The sequence below is a fragment of the Vespa mandarinia genome, chromosome 16 (assembly GCF_050613455.1).
Source record: "Vespa mandarinia isolate Hongniang chromosome 16, ASM5061345v1, whole genome shotgun sequence".
NCBI lineage: Eukaryota > Metazoa > Arthropoda > Insecta > Hymenoptera > Vespidae > Vespa > Vespa mandarinia.
The window spans coordinates 4379554-4402500 of NC_140825.1; the positions used below are offsets into that span (position 1 = coordinate 4379554).

General features: G+C 34.8%; 1 protein-coding gene across 10 annotated transcripts in view; it reads left to right on the forward strand.

Moving 5' to 3' along the window:
• The first annotated feature begins 337 nt into the window (after positions 1-337).
• Positions 338-22947, forward strand: part of pnt (ETS transcription factor pointed) — an 89917-nt gene continuing 67307 nt past the window's right edge. For 5 of the 10 annotated variants that reach the window (XM_035867746.2, XM_035867747.2, XM_035867751.2 and 2 more), the window contains exons 1-3: positions 2909-2930; positions 6591-6703; positions 17026-17233. In XM_035867746.2, the coding sequence (XP_035723639.2) occupies positions 2909-2930; positions 6591-6703; positions 17026-17233 (343 nt within the window). Of the gene's footprint in view, positions 569-2907; positions 2931-3481; positions 3505-6463; positions 6487-6590; positions 6704-17025; positions 17234-22947 lie in introns of those variants that run through there. The other 5 variants (XM_035867748.2, XM_085661800.1, XM_035867750.2 and 2 more) reach the window with 5 other exon arrangements.

The following is a 22947-nucleotide window of genomic DNA, read 5'->3' on the forward strand; positions in this document are numbered from 1 at the left end:
AAAAAGAAAAGAAATAAAGGAATAAATGAAAAGGTAAAACAAGTGTATATAAAAAGAAATAAAAAAATAAAATAAACAAAAAAAAAAAGGTAATTAAAGTAGAGTATCCATTCTATTCGTACTTCGTGCCAATTGTTCGGAGTTTATCGTATACGACAGATTCGACCAATCAGAGCGAGGAAAAGAACGGAAAGAACCTGCAAGGAAGATGGATGACAATTCGACGAATCACGAAGCGGTATAATGTAATTCTCCCGAATGACGACGCGTAGTGCGGATCGTTAGGAATGTGAAGGGGTGAACGGGGAGGGGGACAGGGGAGGCCAGTACCCGCTCTACGTTTCATTCATGATCGTCGGGCACGAAGCAAGCTATAATACATCTCTAAGTTGTATTGTAAACGGGGTAGACCGCGTTAGTGCTGCCGATGTGCGTGCGCCTCGCAGTCGTACACGTGATTATTACTCTTTTGTGCTACGTGTTTTTGTTTCGTGTTTTACGTGCATTACAACACTTTGGTTTAACCTTTATATATACCTGCCTCGCGCTACTCGACTCTATTAAACGGGTATGTAGACAAGGAGACAGAGAGAGTAAGAGAGGGAGAGAGAGAAAGAGAGAGAAAATAAAAAAATAAAAAAAAAAAAAAAATAAAAAAATAAAAAAAGAAACAAGAATGATAATCAATCGTTTTAACCTTTTAATGTGACGGTTCTCGATACATTCAAATTTCGAAAGAGTTTCGAAAGAGTTTCGAAAGTGAACAATCTCTTTTCTACTTAAGGATTCGTGTTCTATCTTTCCTCCTTTTTTTATATGTATATATATATATATATATGTGTGTGTGTGTATATAACATATATATATACTTTTTTTTTTTAGTTTCGTTTTGTTTTATTTGTTTTTTCTCATTGCCTGATACTTTCGCGCGCGCGTATGCATGTGTGCGTAATGTAAATAACGACACGATGATTAGATATCATCGGATAGAGAGAAAAACGCTATTATAATCATCATTTTCTACGCTGTTCGTTTGCATCGCTCGTTTCTTACGAAACGGCAAAGAACCCTATGATAAAACTCGCCTAACGCCTACGTATCAACGTCGAAGCATTCTCTCTCTCTCTCTCTCTCTCACAGACACACAGACACATACACACACACTCCCTCTGCCTCCCCTCACTCTTTCCCCTCTGTCTCTCTCTCTCTCTCTCTCTCTCTCTCGTTCTCTTTATATGTATTTGTTTTGACAGAGGAGTTCTTCTTCGTTGGCTAGCACATCCTACGAGAGATGGAAGTGAAATATACGTAGCCGGCCAAGTTTCCGAACATGTACTCTTTAATAGATCTCTATATACGCGCCATTGGCCAAACGAATTCATGATATATTTCTTACGATCGAAATGATTCGATAATACTCAGAAAATCCGATGATCGATTAAATTCGTATCTCGCAGTATTATATTTATTTCTCTCTTTCTCTCTCTCTCTCTCTTTCTCTCTCTATTTTTATGTGTGTGTAACGTTTTTGTCACGTATTACATTATATTCGTTTTAAAGAAAATCCGGCGTGTAAAAAAAAAAATAGAAATAAGATACAAGCAAGAAGGAAAGAAAAACGAAAACGTTCAAGAGAGGTTTTTTTTTTTTCTTTTTTTTGAAAAAAAAAAGATCAGCTGACGTAGCAGTAATAGAATAGTAGTAATAGTAATAATAATAGTAATAGTAATAGTAATAATAATAATAGTAGTAGTAGTAGTAGTAGTAGTAGTAGTAGTAGTAGTAGTAGTAAAAGTGATATAATACATAAATGATATGCGTGTTATATATATATATATATATATATATATATATATATATACAAATGTATTTAAATTTGTAAAAGAACCTTAAGAATATTTTTCTATTGTAGGGTGGTATCGACATGTAAGGATCAATGTGATAAGATAACGCAGAGTTAAGAACGATTCGAATAACGAGTGCACTTATATACGTGTGTACATACGTATGTATGTATATATATATATATATATATATATATATATTCGCATATATGAACGTTCAGCGTTTCTTATGATGATCTGCGTGTCTATGTATGTATGTCCGTACGTATGTATTTGTTTATTTATTTGTGTATTCGTATGTGTGTGTGCGCGCGTGTGTGTCTCTATTGAAGTCCTATCTCTGTTATGTCGTTAATAGCAATAAATGCATAATAAAATAATAAATTAATAGATGATACCGATGTGTCTCCCACCAGTTATCACATATCGTTTTTAACGCTAGACTAATATCATTGGCTCTCGGCACCATTAACTGTTACACTAATAACACCATTCTCTCATTCGTATCCCTCTTTATATACATACATACGTACGTACATACATATATGCCTTTACGATCCATTTGACGATGCACATGCTATACATATGCTATACATATGCGACCAATCGAAAATCACGTTTCTTATTCGATCGCTCCTCTTTTCACTTCTCCTTTATTCGATCGTCCCTATTAAAATTATCCTTCTCGTTTTCTTTACGAAATAGTTTTCTTTCGCTCGGTTTGCTTATTTCCCGTCTCCCTTCCTCCCGCCCTTCCTTCCTTCTTAACTTCCTAATGTAAGCTACGTAAGTAAGCTAAAACAGTTCTCTTTTCAAAATGGCATAATACAATAATGTTATTTTTATTTATTATTATTATTATTATTATTATTATTATTATTATTATTATTATTATTATTATTATTATTATTATTATTATTATTACATGGATTCTTTCTTTTTCTTTTCAATTATCTTTGATCAATCGTAAAAAGGTAATAATCGTGTTTCCATGTTCGTCGTAATTTTTTTCACTTGATTCACGTAGTAATTATGTAATCCGTGATTAAACCAAAATGGCTGTTATGAAAGTAACAACGAAGCCAAGTAAAAATTCTTTTATATACTGTTTTGTGTCGAAACGAACAAAGGGTGGGATAATATATAATCGTCAAGATACCAGAGAAAGAGAAAAAGAAAGAGAGAGAGAGAGATCGTGAGAGTAGTTAACGAAAGGCTGTTAATTTCTAACAAGGAAAACACTTATAAACTATGACGTCTAACGATCGTACCATCGAACGTGATCGTCAGTTATACGTGCTCGTCATGATTATTTCAAACGCGATATAAATTCAAATTTTTATCTCTTACCGATTTATCGAATTTATCGAAATGATTTATCGAATTTATCGAAGATAAATGAAAACATTTGAATGTGTGATATATGTCCAACCTAAAAACGTTTATAAATACGTATCAGTTATTGGACATTTTTTTTTTTTGAGGTTATATTTAAGATACATATCTCTCTAATGTATCTATATATTATCATATTATTAAGTGAGATTATTACTTGAGAATGTTTTATTACTGATATTATTAAAGAATGAAAGTGAATATTATATAACGTATATAAAGTCATCGGTGATCTAGTAAACTATTTATTAGATTATATTTCAAGGTACATATTATTTTATTATTTCTTTATATCGTCATATTATTAAAAGTCAAATTTGTTGTAATAATGAATGAATTACATTCATGCTTCTTGATCTTTAATACGTTTTTAATAACAATATAAACAGAGAGAGAGAAGATTATAATTGTTATTTACAAAAAATTCACTTCGTAACTTTTCGTAACTTTTTCGATCGTTTAATAATTTGGTATTTTTTTCCCTCTTGAAAAAAATTGATCTTGGTGTGGCAACGTCGCGACCCTACTACCATCTTTTTCTCTTGTGACGCGCGTTGTCCCTTTGCCAAAGACGAAAGCGAAGGGTCAAGGGAGAAAAAGACAAAGAGAAAGAAAAAGAAAGCACGTATGTGATGACAAAGAACGAGGACGCCCTAACGTTTCGAAAGTCTTGAAAAACAAAAGGGAGACAGACCGTGGATATGAACTTTGCGAATTGAACTCGTTCGTCATTTAGAAAGGGATATTTAAAGAGGTCAAACAGTAACTTGTCTTACAGTTTAACGCAACAATGAAGTTATTTCGACTATTGGTTTCGATCTTAATCCGATTAATTTCGTGGCAATTTAAATTACATGAAGTATTACCTCGAAAAGAAACGAACAAAAAGTAATTTAATACTGAATTGAGAGTTGAGATGATTTCTCTTTTTTGTTTAAATTTATTACCATTTTTTCGAGTCTCGTAATTTTTTTGTTAACGTTGTAAAAAAAAAAAAAAGAAAAAAGAAAACGTAAAACATTCCTATTTAGTACTTTTACAATCTGAAAATCAGTTAGAAAAACCCTCGAAAAGGAGTAATCGATTTTTAAGATCTTTTTAGTTCGAACATTTCTAGAAGCAAACGATCAATGTGAATGATCTAATTATATATATATTAATACATATCTTTTGGTATAGAAGTATGTTTTTTTCTTTTATGATAATTTATGATGGAAATGATTTTAACGACCGAGAATCTAAAGCTTTGAAGTAGAATTTTTTTTTTTTAAATACCTTAGCAAAAGCTTCTTAAAATGATCTCGAATTTTTTTTCTTTTTCGTTTTGTTTCATTTTTCTTTTTTCTTTTTTCTTTTTTGTTTTTTTTTTTGCCTTGGACGTTGCCATCTCTTTGATAAAAATAATTTCATCTGTTCTCTCTCTTTCTCTCTGTTTTTCTCTCTGTTTCTCTCTCTTTCTCTTTCTCTCCTTCGATATGGGTCCACGATCTTTTTCTATACGGGTTATGCTCTGTGTTAGCCCAGAGTACAACGATCTAAGCCTCTCCTAAGAACCCGCATCTAAAAATCGCGGTAGCAATAAGTGCATCTTTCTTCTACATGTTGTCAGACCAAAGTTCTTGAAATAATCGAGGGATATTTCAGCTTCCTAAAGGACCAATCCTCTTCTGCGTGATGTCTCCAATTTCGGTTTGAATCCTATCGACGAGCTCGGTTTCACTTCCTTTCGAATTTGTAAATGAAAGTTGTAAAGTGGAATCGTTATTCTTTTCAAACACTCGAGTTCACTTTGTTCTCTCTCTCTCTCTCTCTCTCTCTCTCTCTCTCTTTTATTTATTATATTTATTATTACATCAAAGAGTAAACACACACGAAAGGATTGATAGAGTATATCTTTTTTCTTTTTAGTTTTTTTTTTTTTTTGCGTAACCACGATCGAAGAGGAAGATCGATCAATGTGAAAGTTTTAGAATTCTTATTGTTATCTGTATAATATCTAATTACGTAACGCCCGATGTTAACAGAAGAATACAGAATAAAGTTTAACATCGTTTTAAGTCGAATGAAAAATTTATTACAAAAGTGACAAGCAGATAATAAATAAGAGAGGTGACAATTGATACCTCAATTAGTTAATATCTCAATTCAATTAATTAATCAATAAGTGTAGGGAGGAGGGGAAAGGGGGCTTAAGACCAGTCCCGGCTTAGCGACCGACTGTTGTCTCGTTCTTTTTCTTCGGCCCACGAAAAAGTTTCTTTTTTGAAATTTGACACTTTATTGTCAGGATATATATATATATATATATTGTATGATCGTGATTATATCGGTAAAATGCTTTTTACTTGCACGTTGATAACACATGATACCTTTGCTCGCAATGGTGATAATGATCTAATAGATAAAACGAGTTTACACTGGCGAATAGATCTCGCCGAGCTGAAAGTATTTATGATAAACGGATAACTCGAATGATGTCACGAGTATCGTGATATTTATTTATTTTTTTCCTCCCTCTTCCTTTCTTTCGTTTTTTTTTCTTTCATTCATTTTTCTTTTCTTTCATTCATTTTTCTTTTCTTTCATTCGTTTTTCTTTTTTCTTTTTCTTTTGTTTTTTTTCCCCCCTTTCATTTTTTGTTCCTCACTTATGTTCTCATCGTACGTGTTTCAAATTGCATTTGAAATGGATTAACCAATGTGGGAGACAAATGGAATTTGATTTTTTGAAATTGAACGATAGCAGTATATTTTGAAAGTTCTTGTATAGCTCATCCTTTGCCATGTAGAATAAAAAAAAAAAAAAAAAAAAAAAAAAAAAGAAAAAAAAGAGAAAAAAGAAGGAAAAAAAAAGAAAGAAAAAAAAAGAGCCGTGAGAGAGTCCGATCGCCGGTACTCGAGCACTTTTCCACCTACCATCTGTCGTTTAGACTTCCAGCCGGGGTAACTTGATCTCCGTAGAAAGCAGGGTTCGGAACTTCCTATATATTACACGACGGCCGACACGATGTGTGGACCGACCGTGTTGTATCCACCATAATGCAGTTAATGATTTTACGGTACCTTTTTGCAAATAATAGAGAATACTTAAAAATTTATTGGGCACAGAGGAAGGGTAGTACGATAATAATAATAATAATAATAATAATAATAATAATAACAATAATAATAATAATAATAATAAGAAGAAGAAGAAGAAGAAGAAGAAGAAGAATTATATGAACAATTTTTTTTGTACAATACAATTTGTAATTATTATTTGTTTAAATGTCTATGTCAAAGTGGATAAATAATGTGAACTAATTTTTCTTTTCTTTTCTTTTTTTTTTTTTTTTTTTTTTTGTTTCTCTAGACATCATGGATATGGAATCCCTGTACGATTACGGGGAGGAGGAACAGGATTTTTACGAAGAAAATCCTGGCACCCGAAAAGGTGGCTATCCTATCGATCACAGATGGATCAAAGTGAGTATATATCTATATTTATATGTACACAGTGTCTCAATGAAAAATGTCCATCTGTATTGTTACGAAATTAAGTGATTTTTTCGTAGAAAGAAAACCCCACGACAGGTCAATTTTGTTTTCTCAGAAAGGGGGAAGTCCTTATCATCACCCATCACCCATTTTGGGCTAAGGGGAAAGGTGACAATCCCTACGATAATCTTAAATGGTAATAAAAGTCAAGTGGCATATCGTTTAAAAGATCTTTTAATTCTCTTTGCAATAGTACTATTCTTTTTCTTTCCTTTTTTCTTTTTTTTTTTGTAATTTTTATAATCAATATTCAATAGTTTCCGAGGAAATGTATTTCGAATTTTAGATTGAAAAAGAAAAGCATTATTTTATTATATATTCAAATATGTGTATCTGTTGATCTCCATGAAGTTATATAAATTCTTCTCGAAAAGAAATCGAATATTTTGCAGTAAATTCGATGTAATCTGATTGCATTATTCGACAACGCGCCGCTGAAAGTTCTCTTAACAAAGCCGATTGGATGGCATATATTTTGGATTGTAAAAAATCAATTTAATGGATAAATCCAGCTTTCAAATAAATCAAAGTACGACTGTCCGATCAAATTATTTAATAAAAAGAGTGGACCAATAACTTTGTTATAGATCATATATTCATCGAAATATACCGGATGTAAAAATATTCGATGCAAACTGCACGAAGATTTTATTATCTCATGGAGATTAACGATATACATTTTAAATATTTAATAAAATAGAAGTTCTCTTCGACCTACGATTTTAAATGCATTTTTCTCCCCTCTTTTCCCCGTAAGAGGGGGGAGGGAGAATCAATGATTCAAAATTGCAAAAAAAGAAAAAAAAGAGAAAAAAAGAAGGACCAAATAAAAAGACACCATTACAAAGAGTATTATAAAAGACTTTTCGAATGATATGCCACTTGACTTCTGTTGCCGTTTAAGGTTTTTAAAAGGGATTGTCATTTCCCTTAGTTGGTTAATGCAACATGAACGAATATAATACGATAAGGATCTGTCCCCCTTCTTGAAAGCAAAATTGACCTGTTTCTGAGTTTTTCGAAAAAAGAGAAAAAGAAAGATCACTATATTTCACAATAAATCCTAGCGAATACTTCTCATTAAGGACACATTCTGTGTTCATTCATGTACATACATACATTCTCTCTCTATTCAAATAATGATTCTATTCATATATATATATATATAAAGAAAAAAACATGTACGTGTAATATGTGCGTCATCGATAGGAAAACCCACATATTGAAAAAATCGATCTTTATCTTACGATAGACATGTTTTTCCTACCACGAGGAGAGAGAGAGAGAGAGAGAGAGAGAGAGAGAGAGAGAGAGAGAGAGAGAGAGAAAGAGAGAGAAAGAGAGAAAAGAAAAATGAAAAAGAAAAGAACAAAAATAAAAAGAGAAAAATTTGATTAAAGTCGGAAAATAAATTGCAAAGAAAAGTTTGAATTTAGGCAAATCAAGTTTTGCACTTCGTGGACAGACTATGGATCATACTAACACACACATCTACACATAGAAAGATCACGTACACAATGCAGCCTAACAATTGGCTCGGTTCTCTCTCTCTCTCTCTCTCTCTCTTTCTCTCTTTCTCTCTATCTCTCCCTCTCTTTCTCTCTCTCTCTTTTTGTCTCGGTTTATCTTTCTCACTCAGTCAGTCATTCTCCTGCGTTCGTTTCATGAATGAACGTAGAACCGGCGCTCCGATCTTTTCCTCTCTCTCTCTTTCCTTCCATCTCGTTGGTCTGCCATCGTTGTCGTCGTCGTCGTTGTCGTCGTCGTAGTCGTCGTCGTCGTAGTCGTAGTCGTAGTCGTCGTCTACGTCGTAGTCGTAGTCGTCGTAGTTGTAGTCGTAATCGTCGTCATCGTCGTCGTCGTCGTCGTCGTCGTTGACCCTTCTCTTTCTTTTTCTCTCTCTCTCTCTCTCTCTTTCTCTCTCTCTCTCTCTCTCTCTCTCTCTCTCTCTCTCTCTCTCATTCTCTCTCCCTCTCTCTCCCTCTTCCTTTCTCCCTCTCTTTCTCTCTTCTTTCTTCTTTCTTCTTTCTTCTCCTTCCCCTAATTCCCCTTCTCTTTCTTTCCCCTCCCACAAAACGTCTCTTACCGCACATGCTCTACCCGAGTCACAGCATGTATCCACACATAAACTACTACTACATGTAGAATATTTCTTTTAATGTGTGCAACGCGACACTTTCGTTAAATGCATACCGAAAATCAATTTAACTTTGATATTCTTCATTAATTCCTTCATTGTCACTATACATATCTACGTGTGTGTATATATATATATATATATATATATATATATAAAAGATTACAAGTAAATTAATTAGAATACTTTTTCATTTATCTTTTTAATTCTTTCTTTTTCTTCTTTTTTTGAACTTAAAAATGGTTCTCACAAAAGATAGAAAGAAAGAGAGAGAGGGAGGATGAATGGAGGGAAGAATATGAATAAAAATGAAAATAAAAAGAAAAAAGAAACATAACTATATTATATACATCCTACCCCATCGCAAACCTAGAAATACACATACACATATATACACACACATCCATGAAAGATGTCTCTTCTTTTCCACTGTTGTCCTAATGAAGGAAAAAAAGGGGATGGGGGAGGTTACGGCGCGGAAAAGGATAGTGTGGGTGGCGGAAAGATAGGTAGAGAGGTAAAGGGAAGAAGAGAGAGAAAAAAAAAAGAAAAACAAAAAAAGGAAAAAGAAAAATTAAAAAAGAAAAAGTCAAATATTTGTCTCGTTCTTTACCTGACCGTTAACTCGTGTTAGGTAAATGGAAAGGGAAAGGTCGCACAACGATCGCTGCAAGATAGAAGGGCAAGAGCATAGGGCAGAGTTACCGCTGCTACCGGTGATGGAGGACGTTCGAGCACAAGTGTGTTAGAGGTGGATGTGTAGGCAGCGACTAGGACGACGACAATGACGATGACTATGACGATGAAGACGACGACGACGACGACGAGGACGAAGAGGACGACGACGAGCGGTGCATGCAGAAGATCTGGCTACATGATGCGGGAAGGGATGCTATTTCTGGCGGCTTAGGTTTCCCTTACCCCTCTACCGAACGCATTTCCTTCGGCCAGACCTCACCACATCCCGTTTCTCTCTACGAACTCTGCTGCCTCACAAACTTCTCTCTCTCTCTCTCTCTTTTTTTTTCTCTCTTTCTCTCTCTTTCTCTCTCTATTTTTTCTTGTTTTTCTGTTCATTCGTGTGTAAGAAAATTAAAAGAAGAGTAAAAAAAAAATACCGATACATGCTCTAATGGATGATAATCGTCTTGTGCGAATAGAGAGAGAGAGAGAGAGAGAGAGAGAGAGAGGAAGAGTAGATAAATTCGAATTGATAAATGATTCTCAATATGATTTTCATTTCATTAAAGGACGACATGAGCAAATTTTCGAAAGGCATTAGATCTTTCTTTCTTTCTTTCTTTCTTTCTTTCTTTCTTTAATCCTGTTATTTTTGTTTCTTCTACAATCTCTCTTCCCTACCTCAGCTCTATATCGTATTAGCCAAGATTAACCACGAATTCTGGAGTAGTATCGATCGTGAATCAAATATTTGTTAATATTATCTCAACACGAAGATTCTCTCTCTCTCTTTAAAGTATTGAGAAATTGCTGAGTTTTTTTTCGTTTCTTTTTCTTCTTCTTCTTCTTTTTTCTCTCTCTCTTCTTTTTTTTTTAATCATTCCTCCTCTTTTATCATCGTTTAAGTTCTAATAATAACGATAGAGATTCTTCTGGAAAAATTTTATTACTTATAATCATTCGTATATCGTGTATCGTTCTTTCTCTTTCTTTCTCTCTCTCTCTCTCTCTCTTTCTCTCTTTTTTTCTGTTGCGTTACAAAGCCCTCTTTAGCCGGGTTTTAATTGATGGTGATCTTTTACAAAGGCGATATCGGAATGATTGCCTTCGGTAGGACGTTCGTTCCGATTTAAACGATATGGGTGCGGTGCATCCGTTTCCTTTTGCCGTGCTTTCGTCGTACAATAAATTTCGTTCCGTTGCTTGGCCACGAGGAAATCGAGGGGAAGAGAGAGAAAGAGAGAGAGAGAGACAGAGAGAGAGAGAGAGAGAGAGAGAGAGGACTCGCCCGTCGAAGAAAATGCGACTACGTTCGAGTCCCTTTGTCCGTGCCAGACTATCGGAACGTATTTTTGCCTTGTGTTTTAAGTTATCGTTCTTTATCCTGAATTTTTAATCGTGTTTCTTTCTTTTTTATTTTCTTTCTCCTTATTTCTTTCTCCTTTCTTTTTCTTTTCCTTCATTTTATTCCACTTTATTTTATTTTATTTTATTTATTTCTTCTTTCTTTCTTTTTTTTTCCTTTTTGTTTTCTTTTTTTTTTTGTTCTTTTTTTGTTTTGTTTTTTTTTTTTTTTTTAATTATTTTTAATTTTTTATTTTATGAAGTGAGTAATCCTTTTTCTTATATCGCCCAACTGTCTATGAATATTAACGAGTCAAAATTGGGCAGCTGTCGATGTTGATAGGATCTAATTCGAACCGTTTTCAAAGCCGGATACGATATGGCATAACGTAAGAGATATTTTTTTTTTCTTTCTTTCTTTCCTTTCTTTTTTTCCTTTTCTTTCTTTTTTTTTCTCTTTTTCTTTCTTCCCTCATCATTTTAGACAATCACTTTCTTCTCGATTATATTCTCAATTGCTCCAAGCGTAAATGTATGAATCAATCGAGGCTTGTTTATCAGTAAAAGCTTGTTTATTCTCAGTAAGGATATAGTACTTGCATAAATATCGTAATTTCTCGCACGGTAGAAGAGAAAAGCAGAGAATGAAAGAGTTCTTTTTTTCTTTCCTTTCTTTTCTTTTCTTTTTTCTTCTAATATTTTTTCTTTCTTTTTTTTTTCTCTCTCTCTCTCTCTCTCTTTTTCTCTTTATCATACGCTTTCCGTTTTTCATCGAGTGGCCTTTAATCTTATCGTCTGCCTTTTTTAAATGACGTCGAATGATGTGTGGCACGATTGGCGACAGTCGGTCTAAGAAAACACTGATATTACAATCGTTGATATCATATTTTTTATGAATTCAAAATCATCATTAATATTAACTGTCTGTGTGATTCGGACCGGGTCCGGTCTGGTCCGGTTCTTCTCTATTCCCTGAATAATACTACTCGTTTACGAGTGTTATTACGAGAATAATTGAGCAGGTTGATTTTCTTATCGATCGCATTAGACACCGACACATACATTGGTATAAAATATTATATTATTCCACATGAATAGAGAGAGAAGTAGAGGGGAGAGAGAGAAGAAAGGTCACGCTAAAATTCAATAATTTCATTTATGAATGACCGAGATCACTTTTTGGTACACAGTTTTTGGCATCGCAAATTCGACCTGCGATATTCTCGGAGCCAGCCAAATCTTGGCCCATTGGGTTAGCTAGCTATAGCTAGAGCTAGATAGCTAGCTAGCCAGCTAGCTAGTTAGTTAGCTAGCTAGTTATGTATCTCCCGAATTTATTTCACGCTTCGAATAGATTTACATGTCTGATAGGACGATTAATGCGAATCTGTCCTCCTCATATCTATTTTTGTGGATGCGAAAATCAATTATATTCTCCAATTGTTTTCTATCATCCATTAAACGATAATAAGACACATACGACGTATTTGTCCCATTTTAATTATTTCAGAAAACGAATTCGACGAGATACGAATTTGTTTGACGACCTCTCTATTCTCTCTTTCTCTCTCTCTCTCTCTCTCTTTTTCTCTTTCTCTTTGATTGAATCTTTTATGATTTCATGATATCGAATCGTTGGCAAAAATACTGTCGATCTTTCGAGGCTTTCATTTTGACTCATCCAAATGAATCAGACAATATTTTATCCCTTGCATATCCTCGATCTAATTAACGCGAACGTCACTTTGATCGATCGATAAAATTATTTACATTTTTTATAGGAACTCTATGTCAATTTTTCTTTTTGTTCTTGAATAATTTAATTTCATTTTTTCTTTATATATATATAATACTTTATCATTATTTTAGTACTTTATGTATATACAGTATATATATATATATACACACACACACCTATGTATGTATGTATGTATATATGTATGTATGTATGTATGTATATACAGTATATTAATAAAAACGATGAATGAGATATGAAAATAATTCTACGGTAATAGTTCTAAAATAATTATCGAGTCATACTCAACACGATTAATTCATCGATCGATCGATCGATCGATCGATCGATCGATCATCACTCATCAATTTAATCTTTACACCGGCAAGTACATTGAAATGAATATGGAAATATAAACGAATTATTCCCTTTTAGAATATTATTATTTTTAACTCTCTTATTATTTATGCAATAGGATTTACGAAGAAATGTGTATTTTGATCATCTGTTGCAAAGTTGGCGCCTTGCTAGCTAGCTAGCTAGCTAGCTGAGAGTGTATTTCTTCTACGATTCATTCTTGCTTCTTCTTCTTTAGTCAGTCTGGCAGAGCTTGCTCTCGTTACTAACTTCGTTCCCCTTCCAGCTCGTTCTCCTCCCACTCTCTTTCTCTCTCTCTCTTTCTCTTTTTTTCCTTTCTATTCCCTCTTTATCCTCGATCCCCTCTCTCTCTTTCTCTCTCTCTCTCTCTCTCTCTCTCTCTCTCTCTTTCTCCTTATCCTTCTTTCTTCTGTGCCTTTACTCGTTCATTCACAAAACGTTCAAGCGTGTCTAGAGAATGATTATAAAATCGAACGCGAGCGAAAGAAAGATAAAGAATAAAAAGAATAAAAAGAGAGAGAAAAAAAAGAAAAAAGATAGATAGAGAGAGACAGAGAGAGAGAGAGAGAGAGAATGTGTAAGAGAGTAGTAAGAGCTTTCGCAAAGCATCGTTTCTTTTCGTTGTAAAGAGTTCGTGTTCGTCGATAGGAATTCGATTGTGTCCTTCGTATGTAGCTATATCCCTTTTTTCAATGAACCAGCGAAAGTTGAACGAATGAAGAAAATGTGCGCTCGTGTTACGGTGCTCCGTTGCACTATTCAACGATAAAACAACTTAGTCCTCTTCTACCCGTGTTTCTTTTCTATTCTATGTGAAAAAGAATTAAGACAGTTTCTATTCATTGTTTTTGAGATTATTAAAATTTTTCTTTTTTATTTTTCTCTTTTTCTCCATCTTTCTTTTTCGTTCTTTATTCATAATATAAAATTCTCCTGAATGTGTTTTATTCCTTTGTTATCCTTATCGTAAATACCGTAAGTACTTCTTTTCCTTTTATTTTATACTTTCTTTATTTTATTTTATTTTATTTTCCTTTTTTCTTTATAGATATATATATATATATATTTTTTTTTTTATATCTACTTTCTCTTATCTAATATCTACGCTCTCATTATTATTAGTCATTATAATCTCTTGAGAATTATAAACGCGATAACTTCGGGTTAACAGTATCGTTTGATGTTTTACATACTCGAGAATGAAACGAACAGAAAAAAAAGAAAAAAAAAAAAGAAAAAAAAAAAAGAAGAAAAAGAGAAAGCACACGTTATAAGCTTCCATAAAAGATTTCAAATTAATGATTATATTCGACTTTGATATTATATATTATCCTATTGGTATCTTCAATATTGACGATTATTATAATTACAAATGTTACTAAACATTTAAAATGGTTAAGTTATGTAATAAAAATAATTATATAGATCGTAACAGTTTAATGAATTAATTAATCGTTAACGGTGCTCGGTCAATTACCTAGAAAATATACTTTATAATGGAGTGCGACAGGCCAAATTAACAATGGTCACGTGTTTCTCGAGTAAGAAGGATCGCATGCACATAAGCTGGCCTATGCGCTGCGATATGCGTCGCGATGTGCGTCGTAATTACTTGGGACACCACTCGTAATACGCGTAATACGCTTGTGCTCGTGCACGTAGGCGTAAACATGTCGCGATATGTAGTATATATATATATATATATATATATATATATATATATATATATATGTGTATACACACACATGTACACATATATACACACACACTACACACAGAAAAAGAGAGAGAGAGAGAGAGAGAGAGTGTGTGTACCGTTACGATGCCTTTAGATTTGTTTCAACGTCGGATGCGATTTCGTTCGATGTAAAAAAAAAAAAAAAAAAAGAAAATACAAAAAGAAAGAAAGAATGAAAAATGAAAAAACGAACCAAAAGAAAATAAAGAAAAGAAAAACAATCAATTTTCATTATAAACGAGAAAATAAAATGAGAGAGAGAGAGAAAGAGGAAAGAAACAAATAATCGTCAATGTCATATGTAACTATGATTACGTTTTGACGAGATTTCTTTTAAAAATGGAACACCCCATATATATTGTACGTGTATACATATATATATATATATATATATATATATATATATATATATATATATATATATACGGGAATCCTTACGACGAGTATAGTATAAAATCGTAAGAAAGTCATCGCCGTCGTCGTTGTAACGAGTAAATAATAAATGACGTCTGGAGATGTCTATGGTGTACGTAGAACAAGTATTCGAACATGAGTGCACGCGTTGTTTCGAACTCGAACGACGGGAAGTACATACATACATACATATATAAATACATACACAAAAACATACATACTAACATACGTACGTATATATTCGACAGGTTGAATTTAAAAACTCGTCTCACTGTAATACATATTCCGTCGGAGTAGCCATACTTTTTGATTATACGTGCGACATTCTCTCTCTCTCTCTCTCATTCACTCTCTCTCTCTCTCTCTCTCTCTTTCTCTCTCTCTCTCTCTCTCTCTCTCTCTCTCTCTCTCTCTCTCTTCTTTCCTAAACACGAAACGTTGAGTCGTAAACGTCGTTTGTCATCGAGTGCCAATGGCGAAAGGCAAAGAGTTTCGTTTGAATGATACTCGAAAGGGAAAGACAGCGAACGCGTGACTGGAATTACTACACAACCGTCGACGCCGACGACGCCGACGACGACGACGACGACGACGACGACGACGACATTACGCGTCCATTCACTCGCTCTTGAAAAATATATATTAAGCTCAACAACAATGATTTAATAATAATTGACAATCATCTTCATTACTTTTGTTCGTATAAAAAAAATGAAGAATCAAACGATGATCGTTAAAACCAATCGTACCATTTAATATCGATCTTAATAAATAGAATTTATATTTATCCTAATAAATAGAAATTAATATAATCTCTATAAATAGAGATTATATTAAACGATTTAATTAATCATTAATAATCATTACGATATTCTATCTATTTAATCCATCTAATCTATATAGTTTACGATCCTAACGAAATATAGGTCAGGCTTAGGTAAAGCGTGTTCTGGATTATGTTATGGATCACGCTCTGGATCACGTTCTGGATCACGTCTCGTTAAATCCCGACGCAGCCGATACTCTCTCCTCGGCATTGCGTACCGTTGCGTCATTCTCTTTGCAGCGTTTCATTCAACTTGTTGAGCTCTCCTCGCGCGAAGGTCAACCGATCCTGACTGTCGTTACGTTGCCCTTCCCTTTCTCCTCCCTCTCCACCCCTCCTTCCCTCCTCCCACTCTCTCTGTCTCTCTCATCTCGTCTCGTCTCGTTCATCTCTTCCACCGCTACACTCTCTTCTCCCTCTTCTTCTATATCCCTCCTCTCTCCCTCTCCCTCTCTATTGCGCCCCACTCTATTACCATTCACTCACTCACTACTTACTTTCTTCTTTCACCGATTCGTGACTATCGTTTCTCCCGGTTTTACAATACCCAGATGCCATTAAGCTTTCCCTTTCTCTTATTTTGTTCTTTTCTTCTCTTCTCTTCTCTTCTCTTCTCTTCTCTTCTCTTCTCTTCTCTTCTCTTTCTTTGTTTCTTTCTTTGCTTCCTTTTTATTCTTTATGAATGACAACCTGTGTCAGGTGATACTTTTCTTATTTTTGTTTTTTTCTTCTCTCTCTCTCTCTCTCTCTCTGCCTGTCTCTCTTTTTTCCTCGAGAATACACATTTTTACAAGAGCTAAAATATTTATATCGTCGATCCTTATTTTATTTTCGACTAATTACACATCTTGAAATTGTTGGCCGACTATGGTCACCGATAATATATATCGTCACGATCTTTTCTCTTTTCTTTTTGTTTTTTGTTCTTCATTTTTTTTTTTTTTTTTTTTATATTTAAAATGGCGACTCATGTAAAACGAGGAAACACGCTTTTCAGCGCGATGTACGAGGCGTGGGCGGCTTCTTAGGGGGCGGCAGCATTAGCGACGGCGGCGGCATGCTGATGGTAATGGCAAAATTGATGAAACAAGAGCTCGCCTCCGATGCCGAAGAAGAAGGGCTGGTGCCAGCCCTACCCGGGAGATTCACCAGCATGCGAAAGGTGCCATCGTTATCAGACCTCTCCGATCCAGAAAGTTCCTTAGGTGAGTTTTTCTTTTCTTTTTTTTTTCTCTTTTTCTTCTTTTTTCTTGTTTTTTTTTCCCCTTTCTTTTTTGTCATCTTTCTCTTTGCTCTCTTCAATTCTCTTGTTTTCCTCTTTTTTTTTTTTCTTTTGGTTCTTTTTTTTCCTTTTTTTTTGTTTTCTTTAATCTTCTTTCTTCCTTTTTTAATCTAAATTTAATAATCGAAAAACATCCTCTTAAACGCGAATCACATTCTACGTGACGTATCAGTTTATCTACAAGGCTGATTGATATTAAGTATTAGAAGAAAAGGATTATAGTATTAAATGTCGATTACGATCAAAATCCCTACTCTGCCTCAGGCCCCCTTTCGCCGTTATCGTCGTCGATTATTTACTAAGCGATTAATGAAAAAAGAAAAGAAAAGAAACGAAAACGAAAAATGAGAAAAAACAACAACAACAATAATAATAATAATAATAATAATAATAATAATAATAATAATGATAATGATAATGATAATGATAATAATAATAATATGCGTCTAGAATTGTTGCGAAAAAAACTATTTACGAGAACCATACGCATACATTGTCTGTACATAAATGACGAATATGCGTCTGTCGCGATGAGAGCCGTGAGAAATAAACAAGTAAACAAGCAAGTAAGCAAACAAACAAGCGCGTTTGTCTAGACGTTAATGAACGATTAAGTCGAATATATATTTCAATTAACTCTATGGGGCGACCATCGAAGGGAGTTTCGCACGACGTACGAAATAATGTGTACAGTGGAATGCCGTGGTTCTGAAAGATTTACATTTTTTTCTTTTTATTTGTTTTTCTCGCAATTTCTCTGTCTCATCCTAACACTCGCCTATCCATCATCCCCATCCAAGCCACCATAACGTTTTCTCGCATATCTTTATGTTAATTATCTTATCGTTAAAGTCTAAAGTACGTAATGCGCAATTGAAAACTCGATAACAACGAAAAGTTAATGATCTACATCTATCTTTAAGATATCTATAAATGTATATACATTATATATATATATATTTATTCAATATAGATATATCTTACAGATAAATATAAATCATTTCTTTTCTTTTTTTCTTTTTTTATTTCTCTCCAAGTTTTTTTCCTTTTTTTCGATTTCCTTCGAAATCTCAATAAATCAGCACGTTTTGACCGCGTTTACCTGAAACGCGATCGACCCGACGACATAATGTAGCATCGCGTGTAGTTGACACGTAGAAGGTGCATTTACATCCGGTTGACGCTTGCATAATACGATCATTGGTTACGTAAGCAGCGCGTACGCATGGTGTTATCACTTGTCCGATTAGTCCACGAAGGCGTCAGGAATTTGTCTTTCTTTTTTTTTTTTTTTTTTTGAATATTCAAATGACAAAAAATCCGACGCAAACGTAAGAACAGATTATTGGAAGGATCTTTCGTTTGTGGATTAAATCGTTAAATGAGAATGCGCTTTAAGATTGCCTCGGAGAGTGCTACTCTATTATTCGATTTGGAAAAAAAGAAAAGATTGCATTAGACGATTACATTCACGAATCGTTTTATTTCTATTACGAATTTAATATATGCGTGTGTTGTTTTTTTTCTTTTTTTCTTTTTTTGAAGAAAATATTTTCGAATAATCCTACAATATATCGACTGATATAGTTATCAGTCATTATCTTTGGTGGCACGTATAAAGACAGACGAATAACTAAAGTGGAACGTACGAAGACGTTATGACGGGGAAGGAAAAGCGAGAGGGAAGAGGGAATTTTTCGAGATAGATAAATAGATAGAGATAGAGGTAGAAAGATAGAAAGAGAGAAAGAGATAGAGATAGAGATAGAGAGAAATAGAGAGAGAGAGAGAGAGAGAGTGAATCAGTAGAAGAGGGAAAGAGAAGATGGATAGTCGTTCTTGTTACTCGCGGCTCAGAGAGTACGATCAAAATGTAGCGAGAATTTACGAATTGGATAATCAGCAGCATCCTTATTAAGGCCCCCCACTGAACGCCCCCGCCTTCCATTCTTCTTTAACGTATGCGCGTACGTACGTGTGCCTCGCTCGATCGCGCGCGCGCGCCCGCGTTACCACACTTCGTAGACAACATTGTCGTCCACCCACTTATATTAGTGTCTGCTTTCATTTAACATTTAGAACGAGAACGATTTTCTATCCCTTTTCCTTTTTGTACCTTTTATTTATATGAAATTTTCTTTCCCTCATCTTTCCTTTCTTTTTTTTCTTTTTCTTTCTCTTTTTTTTTTTATGCTTCTCCATAATGCCGCAACTCATTTTTACCTTATTTTTTTTTGTGTGTTTTTTTTTTTTTTTTTTTTTTTTTTTATCGTAAACGTTTTTTCAATTATCGAATTTGTTCGTTCATTCGTCCGTTCGTTCCTTCGTTTCTTTTCTCGTCTCTTTTCTTTTCTTTTTTCCTTTTTCTATTATACATTCTAATTTTTATCGGCACGAAAGGAAGAACAAATAAGATTTTCTACGTGATTCCTGTCGCGGTTTGTTGTCGATCGGTTTAGCTCGATGCCGGTTCACCCTGCGGAATGTTTTATGTAAATATTCTATTGTTCGCGACGACATTGACGTGGCTACTGGAAATTTGTTTCTCCTGCGCTTCCTTCGGACGGACGGACGTACGTATATACATACATACGACGGACGGATCGATGGACGGCATAACGAGCCTACGATCCAGCTTGATACTTTCTTTGGCGCGTGAATTGCATTGCAAAAATATGTGGGCTATATATATATATATATATATATATATGTATGTGTGTGTGTATATGCGTGTGCGCGTGCCTGTGTGTACCTATATACATATGCATAACTATCTATCTGTCTAGAAAAAAAAAGTATTCAGAAATCTCGACACGAAGATTTCAATTCGCAAGATATATATATATATATATATATATATATATATATATATAAAAATAAAAAAATAAAAACAAAAACAAAAAAGAAAGAAAAAAAAAGAAAAGAAAAAAAAAAGAAAAAAGATAGACTTGTCGGGTAGGAGGAGGAGGAGGAGGAAGGGATGAGAGATGGGAAGGGTGGTTGGTGGAAGGCTTGGTGACGACATAAAACGAAAAAAAAAAAAATCGAAAAAGGCCCCGACGAACGATCATTGCGATGTTATACGTCGTTTCGGCTTCCGTTCGAGACGTTATAGCCTTCGAAGAGAGTAGGTAGAAAAAGGGAAAAAAAGAGAGAGAGAGAGAGAGAGAATATCTTCGAGGCACCTCACGTATCTTCTCAAACGCATCCATCCTCTTCCCGTAAGTCCCGTGACTCTTATTCTCGCGTAACTCGGACCGTATTTCAAGTCTGACGCGTGAAACGATACGCCGTATGATTATGTAAGGAGGACTGAGAGTGTATCAGCCCTCTCAACTATATACCACGTTACACTCTACCCGAGATTCAACTATCGTTGAATTAGCCTTTAACGAGAGGAGGAGTAGAATGAGATGAAGGAGAAGTAGGTGGTGTTGAAGAAGGATGACAAAGAGAGAAAGAGAGAGAGAGAGAGAGAGAGAGAGTAACGTTGACAAAAATTCTCAACCCCAAATCAAATATTTCCTTCGATATAAAAAAAATCTTTCCTTTCGCATCGTTTCATATAATAATAATAATAATAATAATAATAATAATAATAATAATAATAATAATAATAATAATAATAATAATAGTAAGAATAAAATTTAATATTTAAATTCTTACGCGTCTTTTAATTATTTATACATAAACAATAGAATTTCGTATAATTCGAGGAATCGAACAATTGAATTCAAAATATATATATATATATCCCCTGTCTGATTGAATATTTTCTGCAGTAGTCGCGCCGTTGCTGGTTGCATCCTTACTTGTCGTATACGTGGTGTAATCGTCGGATCGTGAAAACATTTTGTCATTCCGAGAAGCGATTCGTTTGCTGCCGTAGAGATAGAGAGAAAGAGAGGGAGGAAGACGTACGAGTTTGCTATATTGAATTTTATTCAAGTTGCCACAGGTAGAACGATACCACCGGACGAATGAGCGAACAAGCGAGCTTACGAACGAACGAACGAACGAACGAACCAATGAACGAACGAACGGGGCCCAGCGTTTTACGTGCTCTGAGTACACGAGAGGGACACGAGAGAATATCTATACATGCATGTGTGCGTGTGTGTGTGCTGCTGTGTGTGTGTGCTGCTGTGTGTGCGTATCTCTCTCTCTCTTTTTTCCTATCTCTCTTTCTCGCTCTCATTTCTTTCTTCATTCCCTATCTTTCTCTTTTTCCCCCTTTCTCTCTCTCTCTCTCTTTCCGACTTACTCTTTCTTATTTAAACCTGCGTTCTAAACAGCGACATTTTCCCTCGCCCCTTCCACCCGGAAAGTAGTCATCCCAGTGATCTTTTCCATAGCATCTTTTTTTAAACACACGTCGCAAAAAAAGATAAAATTTTCTTTTCTTCTTCTGATTTTTACTTCGATTTTTTCCTTCTCATTCTTTTTCCCTTTTTTGGCCGAATGAAAAATGCATCGGTCGCACGTTTTGATCAGTAGTAAACTTCGGGAGTTAGAGGTACCTGTTCCTCGAAAGAAGCCTTGCCAGTGCATCGGTTACGAAGGGTGATGTAGAACAAGAGGAGAAGGAAAAGGAGGAGAAGGAGGAGGAAGAGAAAAAGAAGAAGAGAAAGAGTGAAGGGTATATATACTGTCGTGGACCTTCGAATGGGGTTGAAGCAGTGTTGGTTGAGAAGAAGCGGGAGGAGGAGGAGAAGGGATATGGAGAAAGGGGAGGAGATGAAGAAGAAGAAGAAAGAGAGGAGGAGGGGAGGGTGTTGCTCGTTCGGCCAGTGCATCGCGCGAAATGCGTAACCGCAGCTGTTGTGCGTGCGGTCGAGAAAGGGGACCTTCCTTCCTCCGTCCTTCCTCCACCTCCTCCTCTTCCTCCTCCTCCTCCTCCTTCTCCTCTTTTACCTAGCGAAGTGAGAGAGAAAGAGAGAGTAAAATGCAGATACAATTCTCACGTCCCCGATTATCAACAACATCGTCGTCGTCGTCGTCGTCGTCGTTGTCGTTGTCGTCGTCGTCGTCGTCGTCTTTGTCGTTGTTGTAGCCGAGTCGAACGATTTACAGTTTTCAATGCGATGAACGAGATCGAAGGAGATTTCCTTTTTTATAAACGAACAACTCCCTCCCCCTATCCCGATGGACGTACTCTTGTATACTCGCGTGTACGCGAACGAGCGCACACACGTCACAAATGTGCCGTTATACAAAATTTTTCCCTCTTTCTTTTTCTCTTTCTCTCTTGATTTTTAGGTATGTTATAAGAAAAAGATAAAAAAACAAAAAAAAAAAAAAAAAAATAATTTTTTTTTTGTAGGAACTCCACGTTCGTTTTCTTCGCTTTGTTTCTCTTTTTTTTCTCTGGTATTAGTCATTACTTATCGCTATTCAGAAAACTTCGGTCTATCGCGAAACTGTACAATAATTAAAAAAAAAAAAAAGAAAAAAAATGGCGGAAAGAAAAGCCTTCGCTAAAAAGCAACGCTCGATTTTACCTTTATTCTCTGGACGAAATGAATTTTTTTTCCCCCCTCCCTTTTTTTCATTCTCTACTTTCCCGTCTTTTTACTCTTTTTTTTTTCTTTTTCGTTTTCGTTTCTTTTTTATTTTCTGCGCACCCGATGATTGATA